The 15,900-nt window shown below is 34.5% G+C and overlaps 1 protein-coding gene across 5 annotated transcripts; it reads left to right on the top strand.

The window, feature by feature from the left end:
• Positions 1–5,544: 5,544 nt before the first annotated feature.
• On the top strand, positions 5,545–12,694 carry LOC132283795 (upstream activation factor subunit UAF30-like). 5 transcript variants are annotated; one of them, XM_059785823.1, is made up of 8 exons: positions 5,545–5,985; positions 7,950–8,070; positions 8,215–8,389; positions 10,200–10,256; positions 10,554–10,610; positions 10,928–11,097; positions 11,205–11,276; positions 12,277–12,407. In XM_059785823.1, exons 1-7 carry the CDS (start codon positions 5,663–5,665, stop codon positions 11,229–11,231), a joined length of 930 nt encoding a protein of 309 aa, XP_059641806.1. In that variant the 5' UTR covers positions 5,545–5,662; the 3' UTR covers positions 11,232–11,276; positions 12,277–12,407. The 5 variants fall into 5 exon arrangements, with proteins under 5 accessions (XP_059641806.1, XP_059641804.1, XP_059641805.1 ...); XM_059785821.1 differs by lacking the exon at positions 11,205–11,276 and having other exon boundaries at positions 5,546–5,985; positions 10,203–10,256; positions 12,277–12,694; XM_059785822.1 differs by lacking the exon at positions 11,205–11,276 and having other exon boundaries at positions 5,547–5,985; positions 10,203–10,256; positions 10,557–10,610; positions 12,277–12,694.
• Positions 12,695–15,900: the final 3,206 nt, after the last annotated feature.

Here is a 15,900-nt window from a genome sequence, read left to right as displayed (position 1 = left end):
TCCTTGTTCTCCTGATACAACCTCGCCAGAGTGACCTTCAGCGGAGTAATCAACTCTTCCTCCCTGGACCTTTTTTCGGCCTTCCAAGTGGTCTGACGTTGCGGCTGAGCCTGCTTCTGCCTGATCTTTGCCTTGGACTTCTCCTCGGTCGACACAAGCGACGTTGTCCGAGCATTAGCTGCCTCCTCTTCTTCGAGGCGCACAAAGCCATCGGCTCTCTCATTGAGTTCATCCATGGTAGCTGGCGTATTCACTACCAGACTGGTGTGAAACGGAGTTCCGCGTGTCATGGCTAACTTGAAGGCTTGAACTGCCGTAGAAGGATGGCATTCGATTACCATACTCTTAGTGAGATTAAACCTGGTAAGAAAGGCCTGGAGCCGTTCATCCTTGTGTTGCCGCATCGTGAACAGGCTCGAGATGTCCTTCGGCGGGCGTTTGTTCCCATAGTACTGGCTTATGAACCGATCGCACAGGTCCCTGAAACTGCCAATGGAGCTCCTAGGCAAGTTTTTGAACCAGCTGAGCGCCGGTCCGGCCAGACTTGTAGGGAAGCATTTGCACATTAAAGAGTCGTTTTCCGTATTCAGGACCATTTTCAACTGGATATGATACACATGATCGATCGGATCGGTTGTTCCGTCAAACAGAATAAAGACTGGCATAGCAAACTTCCTTGGATGCGGCGCATTCAAGATCTCGTCGGTGAATGGTGAATCCACCGTCCGAGCTGCGGATCGGAGAGCTTCATTCTCTCTCTGGAGTCCAGCGGTAGCTCTGTGAGTTACGGTTCTGCCCTCCGAACCGTGATGAGTGACAGTAACCATGGAGGGCCGGTAAGACGGATCGAACGACCGTTCCTCTATGAACTCTCTCTGCCAAGGCGACGCTACTCGACGGCGATCTACCTCCATCACTTCCTCTCGGTCAAACCTTTCCCGCTGCGGATCAACGTGAGTCGAGCCTTCGTGATCTTCAACTCGACGAACATTTGGCGGCGAATTGTCCATCATCCTTTCATCACGGTGGTGAGCTGACTGATTGTTCTCGTTCTGATCGTCTTGATGCGCGATACTAGATGGAACACCTCCTTCTCCGACCGGAAGCGGATGCGAAACTGCGGGTATTTGCCGATGCTGCAATCCAGCTTTCAATTCTGCATTTTCTTTTCTGAGAGCTTCAATCAAATTCATCAACTCTTCAAGCTTTGTTTGCTGGACAGCCTCCATCGGATTGGAGCTTTCACCTATCATTATTCCCGAACGGAGTAAAGGCATTAATCTCAAGTTCGCGAGTAGATCTAAGCTTCGTGAGTAGGAATTTTTAGATCTGGCTTCTAATTCTCCGAATTATGCTCACTGTTTACAAGATCTGAATTGCCTGGACTCTAAATCCGTCAGATCCTGTCACAATCGAGCAACTCGCGGTTGCGTAGATCTGAAGTCACTCCTGCCAAAGCTTCAAGAATCGTAATTCCTCCAGAGTAGGTCACAATCGCTCAGATCTTGATTCAAATCCGCAAGATCGAGTCTCGATCAACCGAATTGGTTTGAATCCATTCGATACTCCTCATTGATCAACCAAACTTTTATGCGTTTCCCACAGACGGCGCCAATTGAAGATGCAAGAAACTCCTTCTATTCTTTCTCTCTCTAGAATTCTTACACCTCAACCCGAATCAAGATCCCCCTCCTCTTCATTCCAACTCCTATTTATAGATACTTACCAGATATTTACAAGATATTTACAAGATATTTACTAATTGCTGGACCTGGGCCTATTCCTCAGTAAGCCCTGGTCACTCTTGATGGGCTTACTCCCGCTCGGCCCATATGGCAGTGTCTTTCTATGGGCTGACCCAGCTGTTCGGACTGAAGGTTGTGTTTTGCGAGTCGGACCTGGCCCATGTCATCCAGGGCCTCCTCACTTACAATCTATAATTAGGTTTCGTTTTAACCAATCAACAAACTTCCTTCTTTAAACCAATCAAAATTTTGGGGTAAACAAACGTTTTCCATAAGAAAAGTTCTTTTTCCTCAACGTGCCGATTAATTAATACTGTAATATAAAAGGAAAAGTAGTCAATAAATGGAGTGCTTTGGTGGTGAAGAGCTAACTAGGCAGTGACGCTACGCGTGTAAGATGAGAGTGGACTACAAGTTTTTCAACAGAAGCCATCGTAACGATATCCAGCTAGAGACGAGGGTAAATCAGTCAAAATAGCAAAACCTCACGGAAACCAATATAATTGGGCTACACTTTCACTCCAACGGGTAACGAGTAGTAACGAAAAAAAGGCAACACCTCGCTGTGTTTGACAGCATGAATTACACTTTGGTTTGTTTCTATTTAAAATGTATTCTTCAAAAAACAAAAATAGTTTCAGATAAAATAATTTTTTATTTTTATTTTTTAATGTTTGACAAAAGTTTAAGTCAAATATAACGGTATTATCGGTTGAATTAACAAATTGTTGGATATATTAATTTACACTTAATTTTGATTTATAAAATTTTAATAATTTTTTTATAGTAAATATTTTATAACAACCAAAAACTAAAAAATAAAAATTATATACCACCTTAATCAATTTAGATATTATTTGAGTCTCTACACTGAATTGTACCAATTAAAAAATTTGTTGATGAAGAACGTGATGAAGACAGAAGTACGCCATAATTACTCATGGAGGTTATAAAGATATCATTTGTTGATGGTGATGCCGGTTTAATGGATTTGAGAGCTTTTGGTGATGGGAGGCGTTTTTAACGTGTGGGACAAATGAGAGCTGGAAGGTGATGTTTATGTTCATATGGATTACCAAGTTGAATTGAAATTAAGGGATTTGAACTTAAACCAAAATAGACTACTGAAGTTGGATTTGAAAGTCTAAAATGAATGTTATTATGTTAGACATATATGAAACTTTTTTTTTATTGCAATATAATTAGTTAAAAAAATTTATAAGATGAATTTTCTTGTAATTTGTTATTTGAATTCTATTCATATAATTATATCAAATCAATCCATACATATTAAAATTTAGATATAAATTAGTAAATCTAAACTTTAACTATAAATAATTTGTGATGTTATGGCCGGAAATTTGGTCGGTCTACCCGATTTTGATCCAACAAAATGGGCTTTGGGTGGGTTTCTCACCAAAACCACAAGGCAGCATCAGTGGAAAAACAAAATTTTGATCTGTTTCTCTCTTGACGGCCTTAAAACGTATGGATGGAATTTGCATTCTATTTCCTTGTTTGATTTGACATTTAAAGTGAAAATGGACCACACACTTGGAATAAAATTTTATTTCACAGGAATGAAAATTCATGAATGAAAATTTTGGCCGCCGCGCCTTTCACTACCATCACCGCTGCTTTTTACCACCGTCACCGCCTTACATCGCCTACCACCGTCACCTCCCTCCCCCACTACTACCGTCTTCCACCGTCGTTACCTTCCACAACTACCACCGTCTTCCACCATCACCACTTAGAATGATGATTATCACTTCATTCCAACACATTTCATATTTACAACCAAATAATGTAATTAGAGTGTGCGTTCTATTCACATTTTCATTTCATTTCCAAGTTCATTCCATTTAATTCCTGCATGCCAAACAAACTAGGCATTTGGGTTTGGGACTGAAATTTATAATCTTTCAATTTTTTAATTATAAAAAATTTCGCCTTATCTTTAACTATGAATGTAGGCTTTAATGTAAACATGTAAATATTTGTATTATTTGTATGTGACATGTTTACTTTTTTATTTAAAGTTTAATTTTTTTTTTTTTCTTAGAGCATGCGTATCGACCCCATAACACACGCATCATTCAAGTCAAGAGTACGGTTCGAAAGTGAGACTTTAAGGATTTACTTTCCGAATCCTTACCAACGCCGTTATGCCTCTAAGGACTAATTTATTATTAATTTGAGTCGTAATGTAATTGAATGTCTATCATTCTATACAATCAGAACCTAAACCATATTGCAAAATTAAAAGGTAATTTTGCATTTTGTTTCCCAACATTTGAATTTTCCAAACATCAAGTTTGTGGTTTTTATTAAGGTTTGAGACGTAAACTTGTAATCTTCTAATTTTTTAATAATAATTTTTTCCGGCCATATGATTGTAGGCTTTGCGATAAACATATAAATATTTATGTTATTAGTACGGGATATGTTTACTTTTTTATTTAAAATTTAATTTGTTATTGATTTGAGGGTAACATAATTAAATGTCATATCATTCCACCTAATCAGAACCTAAACCATATTGCAAAATTAAGAGGTAACTTTGCATTTTGTTTCCCAAAATTTGAATTTTCCAAAAATCTAGTTTTTGATTTTTATTAAGGTTTGTGTTATTTGTATGTGACATGTTTACTTTTTTATTTAAATTTTAATTTGTTATTAATTTGAGGCATAACATAATTGAATGTCATATCAGTCACGTCCAATCAGAACCTAAATCATATTGTAAAATTAAAAGGTAATTTTGCATTTTGTTTCCAAACATTTGAATTTTCTAGACATCAAGTTTTTGGTTTTTATTAGGGTTTGAGATGTAAACTCGTAATCTTTTAATTTTCGAATCATAACTTTTGTCGGGCAGTAAGAATGCAGGCTTTGGGATAAACAAATAAATATTTGTGTTATTTGTATGGGATATGTTTAAAGATTTATTTCAAATTTAATTTGTCATTGATTCGAGGGTAACATAATTGAATGTCATATCATTCGATCCAATCAGAACCTAAACTATATTGCAAAATTAAAAGGTAATTTTGTATTTTGTTTCCCAAAATTTGAAATTTTCAAAAATTAAAGTTTTTTATTTTTATTAAGGTTTGAAATTAAAACTTATAATCTTCTAATTTTTGAATAATAAATTTTTTTCACATCCCGTGAATATAGGCATTAAGATTACTCGTGTAAATACATGTGTTATTTACATGTGACATGTTTATTTTTTTATTTAAATTATAATTTGCTATTAATTTGAAGTATAATATAATTGAATGTGATATCATTTAGGTCCAATCCGAACCTAAACCATATTGCAAAATTAAAAGGTAATTTTGCATTTTGTTTCCCAAAATTTGAATTTTTCAAATGTCAATGGCCTGCTTGATTTGTAATTCTAAAAACAATTCTCAAAAATTCAAAAAATAGAAAATAATTTTCAGAGAATAATAAAAAAATATTATCTAAAAACATGCATTTTTATAATTGAATTTTTATAAAATAATTTTCTAGATTTATTTATTATTATTACTATTTTTTTTTGTACATTTCTGTTTTCAGTTTTGCGTTTTTGCCATAATAACCAAGCGTGGCCCAAGTTTTTTTTGTTTGTTTTCATTTTTTTTGGTTTCGGTGTAATAAATGTAAAAGGATCGTGGTAATTTTTTTGTTTTGGTCTAATAAATGTAAAAAGGAAACATATTTTCTAAGGGTATGGAAGTAATTTAATTATTTTTGTATGTTTCCACAAATATCCTTTCCACCCAAACCAATCCACATCTGTTACCCTCCCAAATCCAATTCCTTCCTACTTCAGCCACCTCACCTGACACATCGAGCCCCAAAATCGCCATTTTCTAAAACCCCTTTTCAACACACTGCACGCGACAAGACTCGCCGGCAAAATGGTATCGGACTCGGAGCTCGTCGGCCGGCTTCGCGAATTCCTCAGCACGTCAGACCTGAACACGACCACCACTGGCATCGTCCGCCGGAAGCTGGAGGAAGATTTCGGCATCGATTTGTCGGACAAGAAGGCGTTCATTCGAGAACAAGTCGATCTCTACCTACAGAGCCAGCAAGAACAAGCCGAAGAAGACGAAGGCGAAGAAGAAGATGGAGAGACTAATAAAGTAAATTCAGAAGAAAACGAGGAAGAAGAGGAAGAGGACGAGGAAGAAGAAGAATTAGAACAAACCACTAATGGAAAGGGCAGAATTAAAAGAGGGTCAGTTATTATACATATATTATATATGCATATATAATATATGCATGTGTGTGTATATATATATGTATTGCAAAGTTGACTTATTTTTATCAATTCTTAGTTTAAAATGATGCATAATAATTGTTGAGTGCCCTGATATTTGAATTACAGGCATGAAAGTTTGGAAATTATTTTGAATAATTTGTGGCTGAAATGTGCTTATTTTATTTACATTGCGTGCCTTGAAAATTATTGCCAAGATAACAAGCATACTTGCCTTCAACGATACTTGATGATGTAATGTTCCATATGCAAATTTACATGTTCCTATTAAATTTGACAGTGAATCTCAATTAGGGTTTTCTATTGTTATTAACTCCTCTGACATAATATTTTTAGAAAAAATTATATCTTTCAAGAGTTTAATGGTATGTGAGATAGTACGCATTGAATTGTACTATTGAGCTGAATAGAGAAGTTCAAGAAGTTGTTACAACTTCATTGTTTAGTGAAATATAATGGAGAAGTATTCTCTAGTTACTATAGAGTATAGACACATGAGATTTTCCTCTAAAACTCTTTTGGGAGAAGAGGAAACTCATACGAGATCGAGAACCTGCTATGGTAAAAGATGGTTTGATGTGCTTAACGAGTATAGAAAAGATAACATCCACCAGCTTAACTCTAGCAATTACAAATAATTATAGCGTATTATAGCGATCTAGTGGTTGCTAAATTATTATGCTTCAGAGTTCACTTTCGGAGTATTTCAGCAGAGTTTTAGCAACCACAAAGCTATCTCACTAGATGGTTTTAGATTTTTCTGGAAAAGTCTAAAATCTTAAGTCTCAAAGGAAGACAGTATGTTTTGTGAAACTTGCAAAACACATGTCAATCACTTAAACAATCATCATGACTAAAACGAAGACAGCACCGTAACATTAGTTAGTACCTTAAGCAACTATCATAGCATGAATGAGTAGAATATTTAATGCAAACTTATTAACTTGTAATGACTTTTGGGTCCAAGTCACACTATCTATAAATAGCAGAGGACCTCGCTTTTTGAGGGACTTTGTTAATCCACTTTCTCAAGCAAACAAAGAGAAAACTTAGAAAAGATAACCTCCACCAGCTTAACTCTAGCAATTACAAATAATTATAGCGTATTATAGCGATCTAGTGGTTGCTAAATGATTATGCTTCAGAGTTCACTATCGGAGTATTTCAGCCGAGTTTTAGTTTTCTCTTTGTTTGCTTGAGAAAGTGGATTAACAAAGTCCCTCAAAAAGCAAGGTCCTCTGCTATTTATAGATAGTGTGACTTGGACCCGGAAGTCATTACAAGTTAATAAGTTTGCATTAAATATTCTACTCATTCGTGCTATGATAGTTGCTTATAGTACTAACTAATGTTAAGGCGCATTCTTCGTTTTAGTCATGATGAATGTTTTAAGTGATTGACATGTGTGTTGCAAGTTTCACAAAACATGCTGTCTTCCTTTGAGATTTTAGACTTTTCCAGAAAAATCTAAAACCTCGCTTCTAGTGAGATAGCTTTGTGGGTGTTTCTCCAATCTTACATAGTCATAGTTCATTAAGTGTGAGACAAGTTTAATCTGTATATTGTTGATCCTGATTCCTGAAAACTACTAGTGTAATCTATTGTTATTGTCGTTTTTTTTCCCCTTATCTTTTTGTATGTGGGAGGGTAAGGGGAGAGTAGGAACAAAAAAGGTTTTGTTTAGGGAATTGGAAAAGTGATATTAATATAATAGTTTTTTTTTCCCCCTTTCCTTTTTCCTTTTCTTTTTTCTCCCAATATTCTTTAGTCTATTCTTTTAATCATAGGTAAGATTTATGAAGGAAGGTGGGAACGGATTTCATTTCATATTGACATTCCTGCTCACAAGGTTTTATAGAATTTTTGACAAAGTTCGTGCTTTTTAGCATTGTTAAACATTTAATAGCTTTTTATCATTTCAGGTCTAACAAGCAGAACAAAGAGGTCAAGAAAAGAGGAGGTGGAGGTGGATTTACCAAATTATGTAGTCTGTCTCCACAACTTCAGAAGTTCACTGGGGTGCCTGAATTGGCCAGAACTGAGGTATCCAAAGATTTTGCTGTTCCTGCTCTCTTTTTTCTTTTTTTCTTTTTTTCTTTCTTTTCTTGTCTTTTTCTTTTTTACTTTGCCATCATAGATATATTGAATTCTCAGACCTGTATTTTATCTGTCAATTATGTTGTCTAGGTTGTCAAGCAACTATGGAGCTACATACGGGAAAAGGATTTGCAAGACCCAAGCAATAGGCGAAATATAATTTGTGATGACACACTGCGTCCCCTTTTTGGTGTGAATTCCATAAACATGTTCCAAATGAACAAGGCCCTAGCAAAGCATATCTGGCCATTGGAAACAGATGGTGGTACTATTCTATCATTGTCTTTGGTTTATTTTTAATTTCCATATGCTCATGTGAATTTTCCATATGATTGGAGCTTGCGTATCTTATTTTTTGGTTCAACGTGTTAGATTTGGTAGATCAATTAAACAAGTTATATTTGGGACATACTTTGGCAATAAATTTTGTTCATTATATTTTTGACTATTTATCATCATAATTTGATTAGAAGAACATGATTCTTTATGGTACTTGGTTACAGTAATCAGCGGCGGAGCGAGAAATTTTCGTTTAGGCAGGCCGAACTAAAAACAGAGAGAGGCTAACTCAGTGCACACGAAACTTTCAACAAAGAACTTTTATATTTATTTGACAAGATTTAAGCTTTCAAAAGTTGGCTAAAATTGTCAAAATAAATTTTATATGAATTATGAGATGACACAAGTTATTTTTATTTCTTAATTCATAATTACTGGGGCCAAAAAAAAAAAGTGTTTTGAAAAGTTTTGGGTGGCCAATTAAAAATTTCTTTGAATTTTGGGGGCCACAAGTAGGGGTTTTTAAATAAATAAAAATTTTGATTTTGTGGGGGACATGCCCCCCCTAGCTCCGCCCCTGACAAGGCGTCACTTGAGAATAGAATGAGGAATTCATTGTTTGCCTTTTCTCCTTCTGATTTACCCATGGTTTTATGTGAACAGCATAAAAACCAATCAGCCACAACCATAATGTTATACTGGATGATGAAAGAATATCTTTGTTGCTGATGAGAAAGTATTGAAAATAATAGTCGTATTATAACACCACTACTCTATATGATGTTTGACTTGTTTCCCTCAAATCAGACTGCACGTTCCACTTCATGGGACTAGAAACACTAATGATAACACTAAAACTAGAGATAACACTTGCCCATTGAGCTTAGTCAAATCAGTAGTGCTACACAAGTTCAAATTGGAATTCTAGATAATTGCATGACTGATGATGATTTTGAGTCATAGGAGGAGATTATATGTGTGATATTGGAATGGGATACTGTACACTTCAAAAATCTTTTAGGTTGTAAATTCAGTAGAAGAGAAGGATTTTGGGTGGCCAATTTGATGATAATGACTTCTAGGATTATGTATAAAAATTGACAATTGCTGCAGGTATAAAATAGAACAAAAACATGTAATTAGCATCAATGAAGGGCGACCTTAGAGTCATGAAAACAACTTCAATAGATGAGAGTTTATAGAGGCTAGCAGCTAGCTGTTTATTGGATCTGGATGGGAAAGTAAATGGGTATATATGGGTTGGGTGTTAGCCCCACCTAACAGCTTAAGTTTTTGGGTTGGATCACGAAGCACCCAGCCCGTTACACTAGTTTACAATAAAAGAATTGGCAAGGTAAGGGAAATGAGATGAAATGATCTGGTTGGCATCTGCTAACAAAGCGGCACTTAGATCTTTTTGAAGTGTCCGAATCTAGGAAGTACTTCATTTCATTTAAGTCTAATTACAACAATGCCACATTCAGCACCTCCACAATGAGCTAATCCCACCTGAATTGTTATTTGGTCTTTGTCTGCTTGTTAATCTTTTTGCATCTTTCTATTTTTTATTTCTCACGCTGTTATCGGATCTTTCTTAAGTTCTTATCTCATTTAAGAGCTCGCCATATTGACTAATGTAGTCTTTTTAAAGCCTGTTGAGAATTTCTTCCGTTGAGCCAGTCTCTTCGTGTTCTTTTTCTTTAGTAAAATTGATCCTTCTGTTATATCATCAATACTTGTGTTAACAAATTTATGTAATTCTTCAAATATTGCTTACATGGTTTTCCATAATTTAGCAGCTCCTACTAAGTCTACTCAGAAGGAAAAGCAACGGAGGCAAGAGAGTGAAGAAGGTGGGAAATGTTATTTACGTTCTTAGATAATGTTAGTTTGCTCTTTGTCTGCTTGTTAATCTTTTTGCATCTTTCTCTTTTTTATCTCTCACGCTTTTATCAGACCTTTCTTAAGTTCTTATCTCATTTAAGAGCTTGCCATATTTACTAATGTGGTCTTTTTAAAGCCTGTTGAGAATTTCTTCTGTTGAGCCTTTTTCTTTGGTAAAATTGATCCTTCTATTCTATCATCAATCCTTGTGTTAACAAATTTATGTAATTCTTCAAATATTGCTTACATGGTTTTCCATAATTTAGCAGCTCCTTCAAAGTCTACACAGAAGGAAAAGCAACGAAGGCAAGGGAGTGAAGAAGGTGGGAAATGTTATTTAAGTTTTTAGATAATGTTAGTTTGCTGAGTCACAGGACTCACAGATATTTCTAGTTGTTAATACCTTAAATACTTTCAAGTCTATATTCTCCACTTACCTGCTACAGGTAGTGACATTTCTTGCAGCTTAACTTGATTTTTTCCTTTCCGTCACCCCATGCTGGGTGGCTTCATATATATATACATATATATATATATATATAATTCCCCACATTAGCTGTCTGTCTACATGAATACCTGTCACAACATTTTTTATTTTATATATTTTTAACTTCCTGTTTGATTTGCATTATAAATCCAGATGAGCCTAAAAGAAAGGAAAAGCGGCAGAAGGGAGGGAATTCAGGTTTTCTTGCTCCGATTCCACTTTCAGATGCTCTAGTGAAGTTCCTCGGTACAGGAGAAAGTGCATTGTCACGGGCTGATACCATAAAGAGAATCTGGGGATACATTAAACAAAACAACCTCCAGGTATTAGTTATCTTCTCTGGCAACTCTGTATGCTGTTGTTGCTTGTAAGGACACTGGCATGCATATATTTATTCCACCCATCATGATCATTGCTTGATTGGTGACAGAAAATTCTCGTCATTTTCTTTTTCTAAAGGAGAGAGAATTCATGCGGCTGACCCCATTCGTATGGGATTAAGGCAAGTATGATGATGATGATAATTTTCTTTTTCTAAAGAAAAAATTAAAAAAGAAGAAGCAAGTATACATTATTTGATGATTTAACAAGCAAAGCACAAGAATAGTAGCACTCTCATTTATAATTAGTCCATCTAACACTTTACGATATTTAATGGGTGATCTTGTTTACTGCATCATCAACACTGGCTACTGTCTTCTTCAATTACTGCACAAACAGTCCCATCTTTACACTGATCAACTTTGACTTGGGTTGTCATTGTTCTCTTAATTGTTGCATGACCTACTTTCATTTGATTGATTAAAATAAAAGATTATAAAAATAAGAAGAAAAAAATATGTAAAAAGTGAATTTTACAAATGCGATCACACTGAGTTTATGAAATTGTTGCCAGAAAACCGAAAAAGTACATGACCTTAAGGCCCAAGGTAGCCCTGCAATGCTTCTTCTTGAAGATGATTTACCCCACAGATATACATGCAAAGGTTTCTCTGGCTGCACAAAATCCTCACGTGTTTAACCCTCCCTGGTTTATATTACCTGATTAAAAACTCTGGGCATGGGAACTCAGCATTTCTTATACTAGAGATTTCTAAAGAAAATTAGAGTAGTTCATGATAGTATGAGCCTATGATGTAGAATAACATAATGTTAACTTTATGGAAGGCAATTTAATTTTCACCAGAGACGCGTTTGAAATAGGTGTCAATCTTCCATAAAAAACTTTAATTGAGAAATGGAATTAGCTAAGGTCGAAGTATGCAACTGTGGACGGTAGTAATAATATGTGCAAGTATGATCAGTGTATTTATGTTGGTCATTCGTCATTACTTTGTGGTGCTAGTTTTAGCCTGTCAAATTTCTCTACATCTCCAAATTCAACAAGTGTTGTGCTGAAATGGAGTACAAGTTTTTCACTGGATATATGTGCTATATATCTGATTTCTTAGTGAACATGTCACTAAATGGTCTCTTACAGTGTTCTTCCGTTATTCTTGAAGGATCCATCTGATAAGAGGAGAATATTATGTGATGAGAAGTTGAAAGAACTCTTTGATGTTGACTCGTTCAATGGATTCACGGTTTCGAAACTCCTAACCAGTCATTTCATAAAGGCGGAACAGTGAGTTACTTGTACATTGTTCTTGTTAAGCCCAAGAGAACTGGGGATTTTGCACGAGTTTAATTTTAGAGTCTAACTGTTCTTTTTGGTATGTTGTCCTCTTCTGTTTTGTATCTTTGCTGACAGCCCATCAGAGGGCAGATAGTAAACAAAACGGAAAAAAAAAAAAAAAAAAAAAAAACCAAACTAAAAAAAGAAAAGAAAATTGATGCTTCTGTCTTTACTGTCTTTTGACATGATAATTTTGTATCCTCCTCCAGAAGCTGATTATAAGTTTCTTATGTTTTTTTTCTTTTTATTCTGCCTAGCTTTCAGAAAGATTTGTACACTCTATTTTCTATTTGTTATCATTGCCATTAACATGTTCAGATCCAAAAGCTCGTTATTTTTATGAAAATTTAGTAGACAAAACTACAACTGTATTATCCAATGGCAACTTGCATATTTTATATTACTGGCCTTTTAATATTTTAAATGCTCTTCTCACAAAAGTTTGTGATTATCAATTTATCATAATCCATCTGCCGTCGCTGTTATTATGCACGCACGAGGAAGTTTACAATACTTCGGGTACCATACTGCAAGGGGTTTCTTAGTTATTGGATCATTCATCAAGTGAGTTCTGCAGTCACATCTAACAGCCGCCGGGAATCTCAAGGGTACGGTATATTGGGATATTGATACTGTGAACTTTCATTTGACACACAAAAGCGCCTGGACTCATTATTTAAATGATTATCATAATTTGTGCATCCCAAAATATATAAAATAAAAGTGAAAGGTTAAAAACTTGACTTAAATTCATTGTTCATTACACACACACACACACATATATATATATATGTCGTTGCGTGATGCTGGTTAGGGATTCTTTCTTGTACTCTCCTGGATAAGGTTGATTTACCAAAAATAAATAAAAAATTTGAACGCAAGAGAAATATGCTGTATCACTGGCCGGAGTGCAAGTTTATTGGAATCTCTTTCTTTTTATGGGAACTGTCATTAGTGGTTTATGAATCTTCAAATGAGATAAGATTTGAATGGATTTGTTGAAAAAGATCGTTATACAAATGTTCTTTACCACTGATTTTAATATTCTTTTATCTGATTATATTCTAAGAAATTTTCTTCCACGGCAAACAAAATGTTCAAACATGTGCTTGATTTTTCTTTTTGGTTGAACGAACTATATGAAATTGTCAGAACATCTTCACACTTGACTTGATATACTTGGTGTCTTTTAAATTCTTTATAATGTTTTAACCAGTTAGTTAATGATCAACAAAAAGAAAGAATAAAAAATAAATGATGGAAAAGAAAATGAATTGCATGCCCAAAACAAGAAGGAAAAAGAATGCTATGCAACTTCTTTTATGTTTCGTTTGATAGGAAATAAAAAAATTGGAAGGAAGGCAGATATGAAGGATAAATGAGACATCCCAAGAGAAGAGACAAAAAATAATTATAAAAAAAAAATTAAAAATTACCGTGTTTGTTAGAAGAGAAAAGAAGTGATTATATTCATTATACATAATATTATAATTTATTGAGGATATTATTGTAATTTAAAATCTATATAATAATCTTCCCTATCATTTGTCAGTGTATATTTGAAAAACTGACTCATCTATTCTATTGTGATTTTACTTTTTGTCTCCTCTCACCAAAGTTTGTCCTTTCATTTCTATTAGTTTTATATATTGTTACGAAAGTCTCTTAACTTATTGCTTCAAAGCACCCTAATATGTGATGATTAAAGTGTTCACCTTGCTCACCTTGCTCCCCGGTCCATTCCAAGTTCGCTGGTCCATTCCGCCATCTCCATAATCGAGCACACCACTGTCCGTGTTTTGAGCACACAGCCGTCCACAGTTCACCGCCGAACCCCCTTGAGCTCGCCGCCGTCTCCACAGTACACGACCGAGTCAACCGAACTCTCATCACAGCCGAGTCCTCGGCGCACAAGCCGCCATCATCCGAGACTGAGCCATTCCGCCGACCTCGAATTTCTTTGGTCTTTTCTCTCTCTCTCTCTCTCTAACTCTCTGTTTTGGATTGTGTTGGGTGAAAAATATCTTTTGGCAGAAAAAAAATGTAAGAAGTGTATAAGTTAAAACGACGCAGTGTGTTATAAGGGTAAACTGGTCTTTCAAAATTTTCGGTGCCAGAAGCTGATGTCATGGGGTTAAATTGCAACACAATCATAGTTCAGGGGGGTAAATTGCAACAAAGTCATAGTTCAGGGGAGTTTTTTGTAGTTTAGGGGGGTAAATTGCAACAAAATCATAGTTCAGATGAGTTTTTTTTGTAGTTCAGGGGGCTTTTTTGTAAATGACGAATAGTTTAATGGGGTTTAATGCACTTTACCGTTTATTGTATCTATTAGTTGTAATTAGAAGAGGGATACTTTTTGTTGGAACAAAGAGAGTATTTTATAAAAATATTAAATATAAAATAGATTTGGTGAACCAAGTTTTTTGGGAGGATTGCAGCGTTTAGTGGTATCTGCTCAATTTTTTTATAGGAGGTTCATAGAAATAAATAAATAAATAAACAGAATTTTAAGTATAGGAGGGTTCATAAAAAAATAAAAAAATAGTAGACTAAATTTTAAAAGTATTGTTGTCTCCTTAATGTCACGAAAGTCCGTCACAATTATTTGCCATGTGCATTGTCAAATAAAGTTTTTTTTTTTTTTTTTTAACTTTTTTTTTGACGTAAATATTGTGACACTTAATTTTTAATTGTTATTATTATTTATATATATATATTTAGAATAGCACTCTTGTGACAAGTTATTCTTATTTAATCACTGGAGTGAGTTTATTTATTTATTAATATGTGAAATGTATGAATCATCTAATAATTTTTTTAATCTAACATTTATACAAGAAAGGAACTCATAACCATCGTCATGATAGGACCCTCTCCTTATTACTCCTATTTGTGGAGGCTCTTTGTTCGTGACCTAGGAAGCATTGGGTAGGGCACAATTGGACAACGTAAGGATATATTTTAGACACTGGGTTGATTTTATAACTATTTTTTCAGTCTCAAAATAAATGTTCATCTTTTTAATTTTAATTGTTTCAAAATAAATATCTCATTTAAAAAGTCAAAATATTATTTTTATGACATAACAATTTAACTTTTTATATTGAACTCATAAAAGTAAACTGTCACATCCATATGGACTCAATGGGGGATAACTTAATAATTCATTCAATACCAATACAATAAAAGGTGTCAAAAAAAAAAAAAAAGAACATATATACTAAAACTCATCTTCTTACAAAGTTAGATTTCCAAAACAGATATTTTTTTTGGGACGAAAGGAGTATTATTTTAGAGTAATGGGATTTAATGTAATTAGAAATATATTATGTGTTAATTAAAAAAATAGTATAAAATTTAAGAAAAAAAATTAACAAACATCTTGCTCTAAACTCCAAATTAGTGATTTTATTCATAATTATATGCATAAAATGAAAAAAAAATAAAA

This window comes from Cornus florida, unplaced genomic scaffold, assembly GCF_030987335.1.
Source record: "Cornus florida cultivar Cherokee Brave unplaced genomic scaffold, ASM3098733v1 CherokeeBrave_3.0.0_Hap2_Chr11, whole genome shotgun sequence".
In the NCBI taxonomy this organism is placed as follows: Eukaryota; Viridiplantae; Streptophyta; class Magnoliopsida; order Cornales; family Cornaceae; genus Cornus; species Cornus florida.
This window is presented reverse-complemented; position numbering and strand designations above follow the sequence as displayed.

Coding starts and splice junctions, on each gene's coding strand:
- LOC132283795 (XM_059785819.1), top strand. CDS start 5,663: ATGGTATCGGACTCGGAGCTCGTCGGCCGGCTTCGCGAATTCCTCAGC. Junction 8,390..10,199: donor GCCATTGGAAACAGATGGTG/GTACTATTCTAT, acceptor TCCATAATTTAG/CAGCTCCTACTAAGTCTACT. Junction 11,098..12,276: donor TTAAACAAAACAACCTCCAG/GTATTAGTTATC, acceptor TTATTCTTGAAG/GATCCATCTGATAAGAGGAG.